This window comes from Pseudophryne corroboree, assembly GCF_028390025.1.
Source record: "Pseudophryne corroboree isolate aPseCor3 chromosome 3 unlocalized genomic scaffold, aPseCor3.hap2 SUPER_3_unloc_9, whole genome shotgun sequence".
NCBI classification, from domain to species: domain Eukaryota; kingdom Metazoa; phylum Chordata; class Amphibia; order Anura; family Myobatrachidae; genus Pseudophryne; species Pseudophryne corroboree.
In genome coordinates this window covers 2,184,491-2,201,314 of record NW_026967585.1, presented here as the reverse complement: position 1 = coordinate 2,201,314, position 16,824 = coordinate 2,184,491, and the positions used below count along the sequence as shown (strand labels likewise).

Here is a 16,824-nt window from a genome sequence, read left to right as displayed (position 1 = left end):
TGCTTGATTGGTATTGTGCTGTGGATAAGATCCATCCAGTGTGTATGCAATACGGGCTGATACCAGCAGAGGGAGCCTGAACACTGAGACAATACATCAGGACACTTGAAAGAAATTCACTCTACCTGTAATTATAGGTATACTATCAACAGAGGGAGCCTGATGATCAGTATAAAGCACTTTAATACCTTAGAGGTGAAATGATTTCAACAATATGTGAAAATCACTAACTCTATATTTATTATATTTATTTTCTCTTCTTTAAGAAAAATGTGTGCACACATATAACTCAGCATTCTGAGTAGTTCGGGACTTTATTGTCAAATTCAATGACCAAGCCTCTAGATACATAATTCATACAAATTCTGGAAGCAGCCATATATGTGAGAATTAAGCTAATAAAACCCACAAAACCCATTGAGAAATATATGTATGTGGGATTGGACATTCTTGATGGACTAATGCTTATTTGAAAGGAACAACACTAAGTATTTAGGGAATTGAATTGTATATGGAAAATGTGATATCAATTTTATTAATTTTTTAATATATGCTGCAGCATTCGTTACATATATATGTTTATAATAGAAATAAAAACAATTTATTTTTTTTAAATTTCAAGGATTAAGTGTATAGTGTGATATATTAATTCTGTTTGGGATAACTGATAGGCACAGCGCTCCTGGTTTTTGCAGGGGTTTTCCCCTTGCAAAGTGTTTTTTTCTCTGTATGATACTTACCGTACACACATCATCCTTATTACTATTGAGAGAATAGAGGTAAGACACTGATGATGGGGGTGTAAGAGTGGATTATAACCTAGCAGGTGATGATGATGATGATTGCAGTGTATTATATGGTGTATTGCATGTAAGGTACCTTGTTCCACACCTACTCTGCTGTAGCAATATACCTTATATAAGGGTGAGTAACACATGTACAGGCTTACCAGCGTATGAGCACACACATAAAGGAATACTACCTTACCAATGCTTCCAGGAGTAACAATAGGAGACATTTCTCTGATCCATCAGCTCATATGACTGATGTTATTGTTCATCTAGAATCTCCAATTCATACGATATGTTCCCCATCCATTGTTTTACATTGGTGCTGACATAGGACTTGGCGAGTGACTACATCTCTATTTATACTTCATGGTTAGTTACCAGTACAAGAGAGAGATATATCTAAGTCTTATTATAATATTACATTTGTTATTGTGAGTGTTCTCAGGAGGGTGGACACAATGATCGTCTGAGACACAATATTATAAAGCCTTCATTAGAAGTTATGTTTTATTATACACACACATTTACAATTAAGTGTCCCAGAGAGTCGTCTTCTCCTATTGTTTACAAGATTAATATTGTTACAGAAAATGTCACATTTCCATAATGTATTTTATTTCCAGCAGATGGACACACAAGCAGGAATATCTCAGAAGGACATCTAATGTTATCCCCGCATTGTGACATAAAAGATAATGACAGTAGACAGGATTCTCCGGGAGATAACCCCATTACCCCAATTATACATCCAGCTCTATCAGCTGATCCCTCTGATCCTGGGAAATGTTCTCCTGATCACTCTGATATTGGTGCATCTGTTACAGCTCTGAGAGTAGATACAGTGTTTCCATGTTCTATAGATGCCAAATGTTTTACACAGAACACAAAGCTTATTACCCATCAGACAGGTAAGGTAGGTGAGAGGCCACTGATATGTTCAGAGTGTGGGAAATGTTTTACATACAAATCAGATCTTGTTAGACATCAGAGAAGTCACACAGGTGAGAAGCCATTTCCATGTTCTGAGTGTGGGAAATGTTTTGCACGCAAATCAGATCTTGTTATACATTACAGAAGTCACACAGGTGAGAAGCCATTTTCTTGCTCTAAGTGCGAGAAATGTTTTATCCAGAAATCAAAACTTGTTATACATCAGAGAAGTCACACAGGTGAGAAGCCATTTTCTTGCTCTGAGTGTGGGAAATGTTTTATCCAGAAATCACAACTTGTTATACATCAGAGAAGTCACACAGGTGAGAGGCCATTTCCATGTTCTGAGTGTGGGAAATATTTTGCACAGAAATCACAACTTGCTAGACATCACAAAAGTCACACAGGTGAGAGGCCATTTTCTTGCTCTGAGTGCGGGAAAAGCTTTGCCCGCAAATCACATCTTGTTACACATCAGCAAAGTCACACAAGTGAGAAGCCATTTCCATGGTCTGAGAAATAAATCCGCTCTTGTTGCATGCAATGGACATCACTCAGGTGAGGAACCATTTTAGTCTTCTGGAGTATAGTAATTGCCATGCGTTGTTCTTTAAGGTTCTTATCTCCTATGAGTTTTGCAATATACATGCTACCACTGACCATCAGACGTCATGTCCTCATCTACCCTACCACTGCTATGCAGATGACCTGTCTCTTGCTCCGGGTACTGAGAACCCAGTACTAAATGGTTGTGTAGCTGAGCTCCAGGTGTGGGTGATGCCAGTTGGCTGGGACTCAGTCCTGGTGAGGTTATGATAGAAGCTCACTAACAAAGGACAGGGCTACAGCTCAGCTTTGTTACCAACCAGACTTACACTTGTGGGTTCCGAGTTACAAAATGCTGATCCTTTGCAGAATCTTGGTGTCCTGGATGGTAGAGTGACACTTCGACACCGGGTATCAGCCACAATCAGATCCTCATCTGAGGAACATAGCCAGACTCCAGCACTTATTTCCCTCAGAAGATCTACCTACAGTCATACATGCACTTGTATCATCACGCGTAGACTACTGCAATGTCCTCTACCTGGGTCTCCCAGCAAAATAATTGCACCGTTTGTAGCTTGTACAGAATGCAGCAGCCAGGCTGTTACCTAACCAGCCCATTCCTGCCACATAACACCCATTCTCTGCTCCCTTCACCGGCTGCTTGTAAGATGGTGACTCTAGGCCTAATTCAGGTTGGATTGCAGTGTGCGATCCAAAAGGAATTATTGAGAAAAAGTTGCGGACGCAAGCGCAGCACCCATCTTGCGCATGCGCCTGCATTCTCTACGTGGGGGCTGCAGACAATGCGATTACTTCTTGTTAATCAGGCAGAGGCGGTCACGGGGTGGGGGCAATGCTCCATTTCCAGGGAGAAGATAGAGCATTGCAAGTGTGGTGCGGCGAGAAAGGTAAGCGGACAAACAGACGTGATCACGGTGGCATCACACGCAGTCATCGCAATCGAGAAGAACGAGGTGGGGATCCTGTGGGTGCAGCTAAGCTGGCAGGATGCTTCACTAATTTCTAAGACGAAGCAGAAATTGTGAAGCGATCGCAATTTCTGCTTCATCAAGTGGGGAGGGGCTGGTCAGCTTACTGGGCTGCCTCGCCCTTCGTTGGGTGGCCCCCAGCACGCTAGAAAAAGGATTGCTAATTAGCAGCATCTGCCTCCTTACTGACTTACTGTAGGCCCCTATTACATAATCTTACTGACTCTCCCAGCCCTACATGACCAGGATCCATGTACTAGAAGCAGCTTCTGCCTCCTTACTGCCCTGGTTACTTCCATCTGTTGATGAAGGACTATTCATAGTACCATAAATCCCCAAGCAGTTCTTGGATGTCAGGGAGACAGGTGGGTGGCAGTGGGGAGAGTCAGGGCCGTGGCAGTAGTGGAAGAAGACGGCTAGGGGCAGTGGGGGGAGACAGGGCGGTGGCAGTAGTGGGGGAAAGAGGTTGGGGGGACAGGGTGGTGGCAGTAGGGGGGAGACAGGGTGGTGGCAGAAGTGGGGGGAGGCGGGCGGGTGGCCGCAGTACAGTACCAGGGGATGCTGGAGGCAGTAAAGAAGTGAATGGGTCCCGCACAGAATCAGTTGATAATTAGACTTAATGATGATTCTGCTTCCTTATTTCTAATTAATCCCTTGTATGTGTTACTGTTATTTGCTGTGTCAGCCTTTATGTGTGTTCTGTGTAATAATCCTGAAAGTAGTGCTGCTACCGATCTCATATCATTTGTAGTAACTTGGAAAAGATGAGATATGAGGTGCACTCTGGAAGCTTATAGGGGGTTAATCAGAGATGAACACAGATGAGACATCACGCAGCCCCCCGGAAAATGGTCCTAGCCCACCCGTGTTCACCCCTCAGGGATGCGGCTGCAATGTGTGTGTCTGCGGCCACTGCGCACGTGAATTTTGTCACCACCAGCAAACTGCTGCGGGCCGCTATTGCGGCTGGGTCTGAATGACCCCCGTAGGGTTTTGGCTCTCCTGATATGCATCTGTTTTACTTACCTGCAATACTATAATGTAACTTGAATTGTTTCTGTGCTTTAAAGGATATTTTATCCATGTTGTGCAGAGTAAAGTATTTTTGAAGTTTAAAATATAGAGAAAAATCTGTGTATTAAAGATATGAAATAAAGTTGTTTAAAAACAAAAGATTTCCTTTGAGTCTTTCTCTGACGTCCTAGTGGATGCTGGGAACTCCGTAAGGACCATGGGGAATAGCGGCTCCGCAGGAGACTGGGCACAACTAAAAGAAAGCTTTTAGACTACCTGGTGTGCACTGGCTCCTCCCACTATGACCCTCCTCCAGACCTCAGTTAGATCTTTGTGCCCGGCCGAGCTGGATGCACACTAGGGGCTCTCCTGAGCTCCTAGAAAGAAAGTATATTTTAGGTTTTTTATTTTACAGTGAGACCTGCTGGCAACAGGCTCACTGCACCAAGGGACTAAGGGGAGAAGAAGCGAACCTACCTGCTTGCAGCTAGCTTGGGCTTCTTAGGCTACTGGACACCATTAGCTCCAGAGGAATCGACCGCATGGAACTGGCCTTGGTGTTCGTTCCCGGAGCCGCGCCACCGTCCCCCTTACAGAGCCAGAAGCAAGAAGAGGTCCGGAAAATCGGCGGCAGAAGACTTCTGTCTTCACCAAGGTAGCGCACAGCACTGCAGCTGTGCGCCATTGCTCCTCATACACACTTCACACTCCGGTCACTGAGGGCGCTGGGGGGGGGCCTGAGAAGCAATAAAAACACCTTGGCTGGCAAAACAATCACAATATATAGCCCCAGAGGCTATATGTGTGATAAATACCCCTGCCAGAATCCATAAAAAAGCGGGAGAAAAGTCAGCGAAAAAGGGGCGGAGCTATCTCCCTCAGCACACTGGCGCCATTTTCTCTTCACAGTGCAGCTGGAAGACAGCTCCCCAGGCTCTCCCCTGTAGTTTTCAGGCTCAAAGGGTTAAAAAGAGAGGGGGGGGGCACTAAATTTAGGCACAATATTGTATATATAAGCAGCTATTGGGGAAAATTCACTCAGTTATAGTGTTAATCCCCACATTATATAGCGCTCTGGTGTGTGCTGGCATACTCTCTCTCTGTCTCCCCAAAGGGCTTTGTGGGGTCCTGTTCTCAGTCAGAGCATTCCCTGTGTGTGTGCGGTGTGTCGGTACGGCTGTGTCGACATGGTTGATGAGGAGACTTATGTGGTGACGGAGCAGATGCCGATAAATGTGATGTCGCCCCCTGTGGGGCCGACACCAGAGTGGATGGATAGGTGGAAGGTATTAACCGACAGTGTCAACTCCTTACATAAAAGGCTGGATGACGTAACAGCTGTGGGACAGGCGGCTTCTCAGCCCGCGCCTGCCCAGGCGTCTCAAAGGCCATCATGGGCTCAAAAACGCCCGCTCCCTCAGATGGCAGACACAGATGTCGACACGGAGTCTGACTCCAGTGTCGACAAGGTTGAGACATATACACAATCCACTAGGAACATCCGTTACTTGATCCCGGCAATAAAAAATGTGTTACACATTTCTGACATTAACCCAAGTACCTCTAAAAATGGGTTTTATGTTTGGGGAGAAAAAGCAGGCAGTGTTTTGTTCCCCCATCAGATGAGTGAATGAAGTGTGTGAAAAAGCGTGGGTTCCCCCGATAAGAAACTGGTAATTTCTAAAAAGTTACTGATGGCGTACCCTTTCCCGCCAGAGGATAAGTTACGCTGGGAGATATCCCCTATGGTGGATAAGGCGCTCACACGGTTGTCAAAAAAGGTGGCACTGCCGTCTTAGGATACGGCCACTTTGAAGGTACCTGTTGATAAAAAGCAGGAGGCTATCCTGAAGTCTGTATTTACACACTCAGGTACTAGACTGAGACCTGCAGATCGTGCTGCTGCAGCGTGGTCGGTGACCCTGTCAAACATACTAGTTTGCTAACATAAGAACATATTAAAGACGTTGTCTTATATATAAGGGATGCACAGAGGGATATTTTGCCGGCTGGCATCCAAAATTAATGTAATGTCCATTCTGTCAGGAGGGTATTAGAGACCTGTCACTGGACAGGTGATGCTGACTTTAAAAGGCGCATAGAGATTCTGCCTTATAAGGGTGAGGAATTATTTGGGGATGGTCTCTGGGACCTCGTATCCACAGCAACAGCTGGGAAGAAATTTTTTTACCTTAAGTTTCCTCACAGACTAAGAAAGCACTGTATTATCAGGTGCAGTCCTTTCGGCTTCAGAAAAGCAAGCGGGTCAAAGGTGCTTCCTTTCTGCACAGAGACATGGGAAGAGGGAACAAGCTGCACCAGTCAGCCAGTTCCCAGAATCAAAATTCTTCTCCCACTTCCTCAGAGTCCACCGCATGACGCAGGGGCTCCACAGGCGTAGCCAGGTACGGTGGGGGGCCGCCTCAAAAATTTCAGCCATCAGTGGGCTCGCTCACAGGTGGATCCCTGTTTCCTTCAAGTAGTATTTCAGGGGTACAAGCTGGAATTCGAGATGTCTCCCCCCCCGCCGTTTCCTCAAATCTGCCTTGCCGACAACTCCCTCAGGCAGGGAGGCTGTGCTAGAGGCAATTCACAAACTGTATTCCCAGTAGGTGATAGTCAAGGTGCCCCTACTTCAACAAGGACGGTGTTACTATTCCACACTGTTTAGGGTACCGAAACCGGACAGTTCGGTGTGACCCATTTTATATTTAAAATCCTTGAACACATACATAAAAAAATTCAAGTTCAAGATGGAATCGCTCAGGGCGGTTATTGCAAGCCTGGACGAGGGGGATTACATGGTATCCCTGGACATCAAGGATGCTTACCTGCATGTCCCCATTTACCATCCTCACCAGGAGTACCTCAGATTTGTGGTACAGGATTGCCATTACCAAGTCCAGACACTGCCGTTTGGACTGTATATGGCACCGAGGGTGTTTACCAAGGTAATGGCCTAATGATGATACTCCTTCGAAAAAAGGGAGTTTTAATTATCCCATTCTTGGACAATCTCCTTATAAAGGCGAGGTCCAAGGAGCAGTTGTTAGTCGGGGTAGCACTATCTCGGAAAGTGCTACAACAGCACGGTTGGATTCTAAACATTCCAAAGTCACAGCCGGTTCCTACGACACGTCTACTGTTCCTGGGGTTGGTTCTGGACGCAGACCAGAAAAAAGTGTTTCTCCCGGAGAAGAAAGCCAAGGAGCTGTCATCTCTAGTCAGAGACCTCCTGAAGCCGAAACAGGTATCGGTGCATCATTGCACGCGAGTCCTGGGAAAAATGGTAGCTTCCTACGAAGCAATCCCATTCGGCAGGTTCCATGCAGGAACTTTTCAGTGGGACCTCTTGGACAAGTGGTCCGGATCGCATCTTCAGATGCATCGGCTGATAACCCTGTCTCCAAGGACCAGGGTATCTCTACTGTGGTGGCTGCAGAGTGCCCATCTTCAAGAGGGCCGCAGGTTCAGCATACAGGACTGGGTCCTGGTGACCATGGATGCCAGCCTTTGAGGCTGGGGGGCAGTCACACAGGGAAGAAACTTCCAGGGACTTTGGTCAAGTCAGGAGACTTCCCTACACATAAATATTCTGGAACTGAGGGCCATTTACAATGCCCTGAGTCAGGCAAGGCCTCTGCTTCAAAACCAGCCGGTACTGATCCAATCAGACAACATCACGGCACTCGCCCATGTAAACCGACAGGGCGGCACAAGAAGCAGGATGGCGATGGCAGAAGCCACAAGGATTCTCCGATGGGCGGAAAATCACGTACTAGCACTGTCAGCAGTGTTCATTCCGGGAGTGGACAACTGGGAAGCAGACTTTCTCAGCAGGCACGACCTCCACCCGGGAGAGTGGGGACTTCATCCAGAAGTCTTCACACTGATTGTAAATCGTTGGGAACGGCCACAGGTGGACATGATGGCATCCCGCCTAAACAAAAAACTAGAGAGATATTGCGCCAGGTCAAGGGACCCTCAGGCGATAGCTGTGGACGCTCTAGTGACACCGTGGGTGTACCAGTCAGTTTATGTGTTCCCTCCTCTGCCTCTCATACCAAAGGTACTGAGAATAATAAGAAAACGAGGAGTAAGAACAATACTCGTGGTTCCGGATTGGCCAAGACGAGCGTGGTACCCGGAACTTCAAGAGATGATCTCAGAGGACCCATGGCCTCTGCCGCTCAGACAGGACCTGCTGCAGCAGGGGCCCTGTCTGTTCCAAGACTTACCGCGGCTGCGTTTGACGGCATGGCGGTTGAACGCTGGATCCTAAAGGAAAAGGGCATTCCGGAGGAAGTCATTCCTACGCTGATTAAAGCCAGGAAAGATGTAACTGCAAAACATTATCACCGCATTTGGCGGAAATATGTTGCTTGGTGTGAGGCCAGAAAGGCCCCAACAGAGGAATTTCAACTGGGTCGATTTCTGCACTTCCTACAGGCAGGAGTGACTATGGGCCTGAAATTAGGCTCCATTAAGGTACAGATCTCGGCTCTGTCGATTTTCTTCCAGAAAGAACTAGCTTCACTACCTGAAGTTCAGACATTTGTAAAAGGAGTGCTGCATATTCAACCCCCTTCTGTGCCCCAGTGGCACCTTGGGATCTCAACGTGGTGTTGAGTTTCCTAAAATCACATTGGTTTGAGCCACTAAAAACCGTGGATCTAAAATATCTCACGTGGAAAGTGGTCATGTTATTGGCCTTGGCTTCGGCCAGGCGTGTATCAGAATTGGCGGCTTTGTCATGTAACAGCCCTTATCTGATTTTCCATATGGATAGGGCAGAATTGAGGACTCGTCCCCAGTTTCTCCCGAAGGTGGTATCAGCTTTTCACTTGAACCAACCTATTGTAGTGCCTGCGGCTACTAGGGACTTGGAGGATTCCAAGTTACTGGACGTAGTCAGGGCCTTGAAAATTTATGTTTCCAGGACGGCTGGAGTCAGGAAAACTGACTCGCTATTTATCCTGTATGCACCCAACAAGATGGGTGCTCCTGCTTCTAAGCAGACTATTGCTTGCTGGATTTGTAGCACAATTCAGCTGGCGCATTCTGCGACTGGACTGCCGCATCCTAAATCTGTAAAAGCCCATTCCACAAGGAAGGTGGGCTCATCTTGGGCGGCTGCCCGAGGGGTCTCGGCTTTACAACTTTGCCGAGCTGCTACTTGGTCAGGGTCAAACACGTTTGCAAAATTACTACAAATTTGATACCCTGGCCGAGGAGGACCTTGAGTTCTCTCATTCGGTGCTGCAGAGTCATCCGCACTCTCCCGCCCGTTTGGGAGCTTTGGTATAATCCCCATGGTCCTTTCGGAGTTCCCAGCATCCACTAGGACGTCAGAGAAAATAAGATTTTACTCACCGGTAAATCTATTTCTCGTAGTCCGTAGTGGATGCTGGGCGCCCGTCCCAAGTGCGGACTTTTCTGCAATACTTGTACATAGTTATTGTTAACTAAAGGGTTATTGTTATGAGCCATCTGTTGAGAGGCTCAATGTTTTCATACTGTTAACTGGGTATAGTATCACGAGTTATATGGTGTGATTGGTGTGGCTGGTATGAGTCTTACCCGGGATTCAAAATCCTTCCTTATTGTGTCAGCTCTTCCGGTCACAGTGTCCTAACTGAGGCTTGGAGGAGGGTCATAGGGGGAGGAGCCAGTGCACACCAGATAGTCCTAAATCTTTCTTTAGTTGTGCCCAGTCTCCTGCGGAGCCGCTATTCCCCATGGTCCTTTCGAAGTTCCCAGCATCCACTACGGACTACGAGAAATAGATTTACCGGTGAGTAAATTCTTATTTTTACATTTGAGTGGGACTACAGCGCGCCTGTGAGGGGGTGTGGCTTATCCCTCACAGCTTACCAGCGCCATTTTCTCATCACAGGATGCAGAGACGCTGGCCCGGAACTCCTCTCCTGCACAAGTAACAGGGAGCAAAACGGGGGTGGGGGGGAGGGGGGGGGGCAGTAATTTGGTGCGACTACTCATTCATAATAGCAGCGCAGACAGGTCTGAGGCCGTGTGTGTGTGTGTGTGTGTGTGTGTGTGTGTGTATATTGCTCTCAGTACCGGGATAGGCGCTGGGGTGTGAGCTGGTAAACTCCCTCTGTGTGTCTCTAACAGGCTTTCCGTGGGTCTGTCCCCTGTTGTCCCCGGAGGTGGTTACAGTGAGGGTGGATAAGGCACTGGGAGTGACACTGTCGGCACCGCCGACTGCTGATTGGGTGGATATGTTGAGTACATTGAATGCAAATGTGGCGTTATTGACTAAGAGGCTGAATAAATCTGATTCTCACACCCAAACATGGAGAAAATCCATGGAAGACGCCTTGTCTCAGGTCCAGACCCCCTCAGGGTCACAAATTTGTTCATTTACCCAGATGGCGGATACTAATACCGACACGGACTCTGATTCCAGTGTCGACTATAGTGAGGCCAGTTTAAATCCGAAACTGGTTAAGAGTATTCAGTACATGATTGTGGCAATAAAAGACGTATTACATATTACAGAAGTGCCTACTGTTCCTGATACTAGGGTCTGTTTGTATAAGGGAAAGAAGCCTGAGGTGACGTTTCCTCCCTCTCATGAACTGAACGCTCTTTGTGAAAAAGCTTGGGAATCTCCTGACAAAAGGTGGCAGATTCCCAAGAGAATTCTAATGGCATAACCTTTCCGCTCTGACAACAGGGAAAAGTGGGAGTCATCTCCCAATGTGGACAAGGCTCTATCACGACTGTCCAAGAAGGTGGCACTTCCGTCTCCTGACACTGCTGCCCTTAAGGACCCTGCGGATCGTAAGCAGGAAACAACCTTAAAATTCATTTATGTCACTACGGGTGCGTTGCTCAGACCTGCCGCGGCGTCGGCATGGGTGAGTAGTGCTATTGGTAAGTGGGCAGATAATTTGGCATCTGACATGGATAACCTGGATAGGGATAACATTCTTTTGACTCTCGGTTATATCAGGGATGCTGCAGCTTACTTAAAGGAAGCTGTGAGGGATATTGGCCTTTTGGGATCACGGGCCAATGCCATGGCGGTCTCAGCCAGGAGAGCGCTGTGGATTCATCAATGGAATGCTGATGCAGACTCTTAGAAAGCTATGGAAGCTCTCCCATATAAAGGTAGTGTCTTGTTTGGTGACGGCCTCGCTGACCTGGTGTCTACAGCTACAGCGGGTAAGTCATCCTTTCTTCCTTATGTCCCTGCACAACAGAAAAAGGCGCTGCATTATCAGATGCAGTCCTTTCGGCCCAATAAATACAAAAAAGGGAGAGGGTCGTCCTTCCTTGCCTCTAAGGGTAGAGGAAGGGGAAAAAGGACCCCTGCTGCTTGACAGAAGCAGGAGCAGAAGTCCTCCCTGCTTCTGCCAAGTCCACCGCATGACGCTGGGGCTCCTCTATGGGAGTCCGCACCGGTGGGGGAGTGTCTCCGACTCTTCAGTCAGGTCTGGTTTTACTCGGGCCTGGATCCTTGGGTGTTAGACATAGTGTCCTAAGGATACAAACTGGAGTTTCAGGAGGTGTCCCTGATTTCTCTAACGTCCTAGTGGATGCTGGGGACTCCGTAAGGACCATGGGGAATAGACGGGCTCCGCAGGAGACTGGGCACTCTATAGAAAGATTTAGGACTATCTGGTGTGCACTGGCTCCTCCCACTATGACCCTCCTCCAAGCCTCAGTTAGATTTCTGTGCCCGGCCGAGCTGGATGCACACTAGGGGCTCTCCTGAGCTCCTAGAAAGAAAGTATATTTTAGGTTTTTTTATTTTCAGTGAGACCTTCTGGCAACAGACTCACTGCAACGAGGGACTAAGGGGAGAAGAAGCGAACCTACCCAAGTGGAGGTAGCTTGGGCTTCTTAGGCTACTGGACACCATTAGCTCCAGAGGGATCGAACACAGGACCCGACCTCGTCGTCCGTTCCCGGAGCTGCGCCGCCGTCCCCCTTACAGAGCCAGAAGCAAGAAGTGGTCCAGAAAATCGGCGGCTGAAGACTTCTGTCTTCTCCAAGGTAGCGCACAGCACTGCAGCTGTGCGCCATTGCTCCTCATGCACACCTCACACTGCGGTCACTGATGGGTGCAGGGCGCTGGGGGGGAGGGCCCTGAGCAGCAATACTAACACCTTGGCTGGCAAACTGGCACCATATATATCCCCAGAGGCTATATAGGTGCTTATTAACCCCTGCCAAAACTTTTACATTAGCGGGAGAAAGCCCGCCGAAAAAGGGGCGGGGCCATCTCCCTCAGCACACTGGCGCCATTTTTCCCTCACAGCTCCGCTGGAAGGAAGCTCCCTGGCTCTCCCCTGCAGTCCTGCACTACAGAAAAGGGTAAAAAAGAGAGGGGGGGGGCACAAATTAGGCGCAGTATAACTATTTTATGCAGCTATAAAGGGAAAACACACTTCTATAGGTGATATCCCTGTGATATATAGCGCTCTGGTGTGTGCTGGCATACTCTCCCTCTGTCTCCCCAAAGGGCTTTGTGGGGTCCTGTCCTCTTTAAGAGCATTCCCTGTGTGTCTGCTGTGTGTCGGTACTGCTGTGTCGACATGTATGAGGAGGAAAATGATGTGGAGGCGGAGCAAATGCCTGTGAATGTGATGTCACCCCCTGCGGGGTCGACACCTGTGTGGCTGGACTTATGGAAGGAATTGCGTGAAAGTGTCAACTCCTTACATAAAAGGTTTGACGACATAGGACAGCCGGCTACACAGCTTGTGCCTGTTCCAGCGTCTCAAATGTCATCAGGGGCTTTAAAACGCCCGCTACCTCAGGTGACAGATACAGACGTCGACACGGATACCGACTCCAGTGTCGACGATGATGAGACTAGTGTACCCTCCAATAGATCCACCCGTTACATGATTGAGGCAATGAAAAATGTTTTGAACATTTCTGATAATACCCCAAGTACCACAAAAAAGGGTATTATGTTTGGTGAGAAAAAACTACCTGTAGTTTCTCTGACGTCCTAGTGGATGCTGGGGACTCCGTAAGGACCATGGGGAATAGCGGCTCCGCAGGAGACTGGGCACAAATAGAAAGCTTTAGAACTACCTGGTGTGCACTGGCTCCTCCACCTATGACCCTCCTCCAGACCTCAGTTAGATCTTTGTGCCCGGCCGAGCTGGATGCAAACTAGGGGGCTCTCCTGAGCTTCCTAGAAAGAAAGTTAGAATTAGGTTTTTTATTTCCAGTGAGACCTGCTGGCAACAGGCTCACTGCTACGAGGGACTAAGGGGAGAAGAAGCGAACCTGCCTGCTTGCAGCCAGCTTGGGCTTCTTAGGCTACTGGACACCATTAGCTCCAGAGGGATCGAACACAGGCCCAGCCTCGGAGTCCGGTCCCGGAGCCGTGCCGCCGTCCCCCTTACAGAGCCAGAAGCAAGAAGTGGTCCAGAAAATCGGCGGCAGAAGACATCAGTCTTCACCAAGGTAGCGCACAGCACTGCAGCTGTGCGCCATTGCTCCTCATGCACACCTCACACTGCGGTCACTGACGGGTGCAGGGTGCTGGGGGGGGGGCACCCTGAGCAGAAATATTAACACCTTGGCTGGCAAATATACATCACATATAGTCCCCAGGGCTATATGGATGTAAATTAACCCCTGCCAGATTTACTATAAAAGCGGGAGAAAAGTCTGCCGAAAAGGGGGCGGGGCTATCTCCCTCAGCACACTGGCGCCATTTTCCCTCACAGCTCCGCTGGAAGGACTTCTCCCTGACTCTCCCCTGCAGTCCTGCACTACAGAAAAGGGTAAAAAAGAGAGGGGGGGCACTAATTAGGCGCAGTATTAAATATAATAGCAGCTATAGGGGAAAACACTCTTTATAGTGATATCCCTGTGTATATATAGCGCTCTGGTGTGTGCTGGCATACTCTCCCTCTGTCTCTCCAAAGGGCTAGGTGGGGTCCTGTCCTCTATCAGAGCATTCCCTGTGTGTGTGCTGTGTGTCGGTACGGCTGTGTCGACATGTATGAAGAGGAAAATGATGTGGAGGCGGAGCAAATGCCTGTAAATGTGATGTCACCCCCTGCGGGGTCGACACCTGAGTGGATGGACTTATGGAAGGAATTACGTGAAAGTGTCAACTCTTTACACAAGAAGTTTGACGACATAGGACAGCCGGCTACTCAGCTTGTGCCTGTCCAGGCGTCTCAAAGGCCATCAGGGGCTCTAAAACGCCCGCTACCTCAGATGGCAGATACAGACGTTGACACGGATACCGACTCCAGTGTCGACGATGAGGAGACAAATGTAACTTCCAATAGGGCCACACGTTACATGATTGAGGCAATGAAAAATGTTTTACACATTACTGACATTACCCCTGCTACCACTAAAAAGGGTATTATGTTTGGTGAGAAAAAACTGCCTGTAGTTTTTCCTGCATCTGAGGAATTAAATGAAGTGTGTGATGAAGCGTGGACTTCTCCCGATAAGAAACTGATAATTTCTAAACGGTTATTGGCAGCGTACCCTTTCCCGCCAGAGGATAGGGCACGTTGGGAAACACCCCCTAGGGTTGATAAAACGCTCACACACTTGTCCAAGAAGGTGGCACTACCGTCTCCGGATACGGCCGCCCTTAAGGAACCTGCTGACAGACAGCAGGAGACTATCCTAAAATGTATATACACACACACTGGTGTTATACTGCGACCAGCGATCGCCTCAGCCTGGATGTGCAGTGCTGGGGCGGCATGGTCAGACTCCCTGACAGAAAATATTGATACCCTTGATAGGGACAGTATATTATTGACTTTAGAGCATATAAAAGATGCACTCTTATACATGCGTGATGCACAGAGGGATATTTGCCGGCTGGCATCAAGAGTAAGTGCTATGTCCATTTCCGCCAGGAGAGGGTTATGGACTCGGCAGTGGTCAGGTGATGCCGATTCTAAAAGGCATATGGAAGTATTGCCTTATAAAGGGGAGGAGTTATTTGGGGCAGGTCTGTCGGACCTGGTTTCCACGGCAACAGCTGGGAAATCCACGTTTTTACCCCAGGTTACCTCACAACAAAAGAAGGCACCGTATTATCATACACAGTCCTTTCGGCCCCATAAGGGCAAGCGGGCGAGAGGCGCGTCCTTTCTGCCACGTGGCAGAGGTAGAGGAAAAAAGCTGCAGCATACAGCCAGTTCCCAGGAACAGAAGTTTTCCCCCCGCCTCCGCCAAGTCCTCAGCATGACGCTGGGGCTCTACAGGCGGACTCAGGGACGGTCGGGGCCCGTCTCAAGAATTTCAGCACACAGTGGGCTCGCTCACAGGTAGATCCCTGGATCCTTCAGGTAGTATCTCAGGGGTACAGGCTGGAATTCGAGACGTCTCCCCCCCCGCCGTTTCCTAAAATCTGCCTTACCGACAACTCCCTCCGACAGGGAGGCGGTGTTAGAGGCTATTCACAAACTGTATTCCCAGCAGGTGATAACCAAGGTACCCCTCCTGCAACAAGGAAAGGGGTATTATTCCACAATGTTTGTGGTACCGAAACCGGACGGTTCGGTGAGACCCATTTTAAATCTGAAGTCCTTGAACACTTACATAAAGAAGTTCAAATTCAAGATGGAATCACTGAGAGCGGTTATCTCGAGCCTGGAGGAAGGGGATTATATGGTGTCACTGGACATCAAGGATGCTTACCTACATGTCCCCATTTACCCTTCTCACCAAGGGTACCTCAGGTTTGTGGTACAGGACTGTCACTATCAGTTCCAGACGCTGCCGTTTGGGTTATCCACGGCACCGAGGGTCTTTACCAAGGTAATGGCCGAAATGATGATACTCCTTCGAAGGAAGGGAGTTTTAATTATCCCGTACTTGGACGATCTCCTGATAAGGGCGAGATCCAAGGAACAGTTGTTAGTGGGGGTAGCACTATCTCAAGAAGTGCTGCAACAGCACGGTTGGATTCTCAATATTCCAAAGTCACAGCTGATCCCGACGACACGTCTTCTGTTCCTAGGGATGATCCTGGACACAGACCAGAAAAAGGTATTTCTTCCAGAGGAGAAAGCCAGGGAGTTATCCGATCTAGTCAGAAACCTCCTAAAACCAGGTCAGGTATCAGTGCATCAATGCACAAGAGTCCTGGGAAAAATGGTGGCTTCTTACGAAGCAATTCCATTCGGCAGGTTCCACGCAAGAACTTTCCAGTGGGACCTGCTGGACAAATGGTCCGGATCGCATCTTCAGATGCATCAGCGGATAACCCTGTCGCCAAGGACAAGGGTGTCTCTGCTGTGGTGGCTGCAGAGTGCTCATCTTTTAGAGGGCCGCAGATTCGGCATTCAGGACTGGGTCCTTGTGACCACGGATGCCAGCCTTCGAGGCTGGGGGGCAGTCACACAGGGAAGAAATTTCCAGGGACTGTGGTCAAACCTGGAGACTTCGCTTCACATAAATATCCTGGAGCTAAGGGCCATTTACAACGCCCTAAGCCAAGCGAGACCTCTGCTTCAGAACCAGCCGGTGCTGATCCAGTCAGACAACATCACGGCGGTCGCCCACGTAAACAGACAGGG

At 48.5% G+C, this 16,824-nt stretch overlaps 1 protein-coding gene across 1 annotated transcript in view; it reads left to right on the top strand.

Moving 5' to 3' along the window:
• Positions 1–3,673, top strand: part of LOC134984884 (oocyte zinc finger protein XlCOF6.1-like) — a 28,681-nt gene extending 25,008 nt beyond the window's left edge. Inside the window, exon 2 of the mRNA XM_063950359.1 lies at positions 1,418–3,673. Within this exon, the coding sequence (XP_063806429.1) occupies positions 1,418–2,244 (827 nt within the window). The 3' untranslated portion in view covers positions 2,245–3,673. The remainder of the gene's footprint in view (positions 1–1,417) is intronic.
• The last annotated feature ends 13,151 nt before the right edge of the window (positions 3,674–16,824 follow it).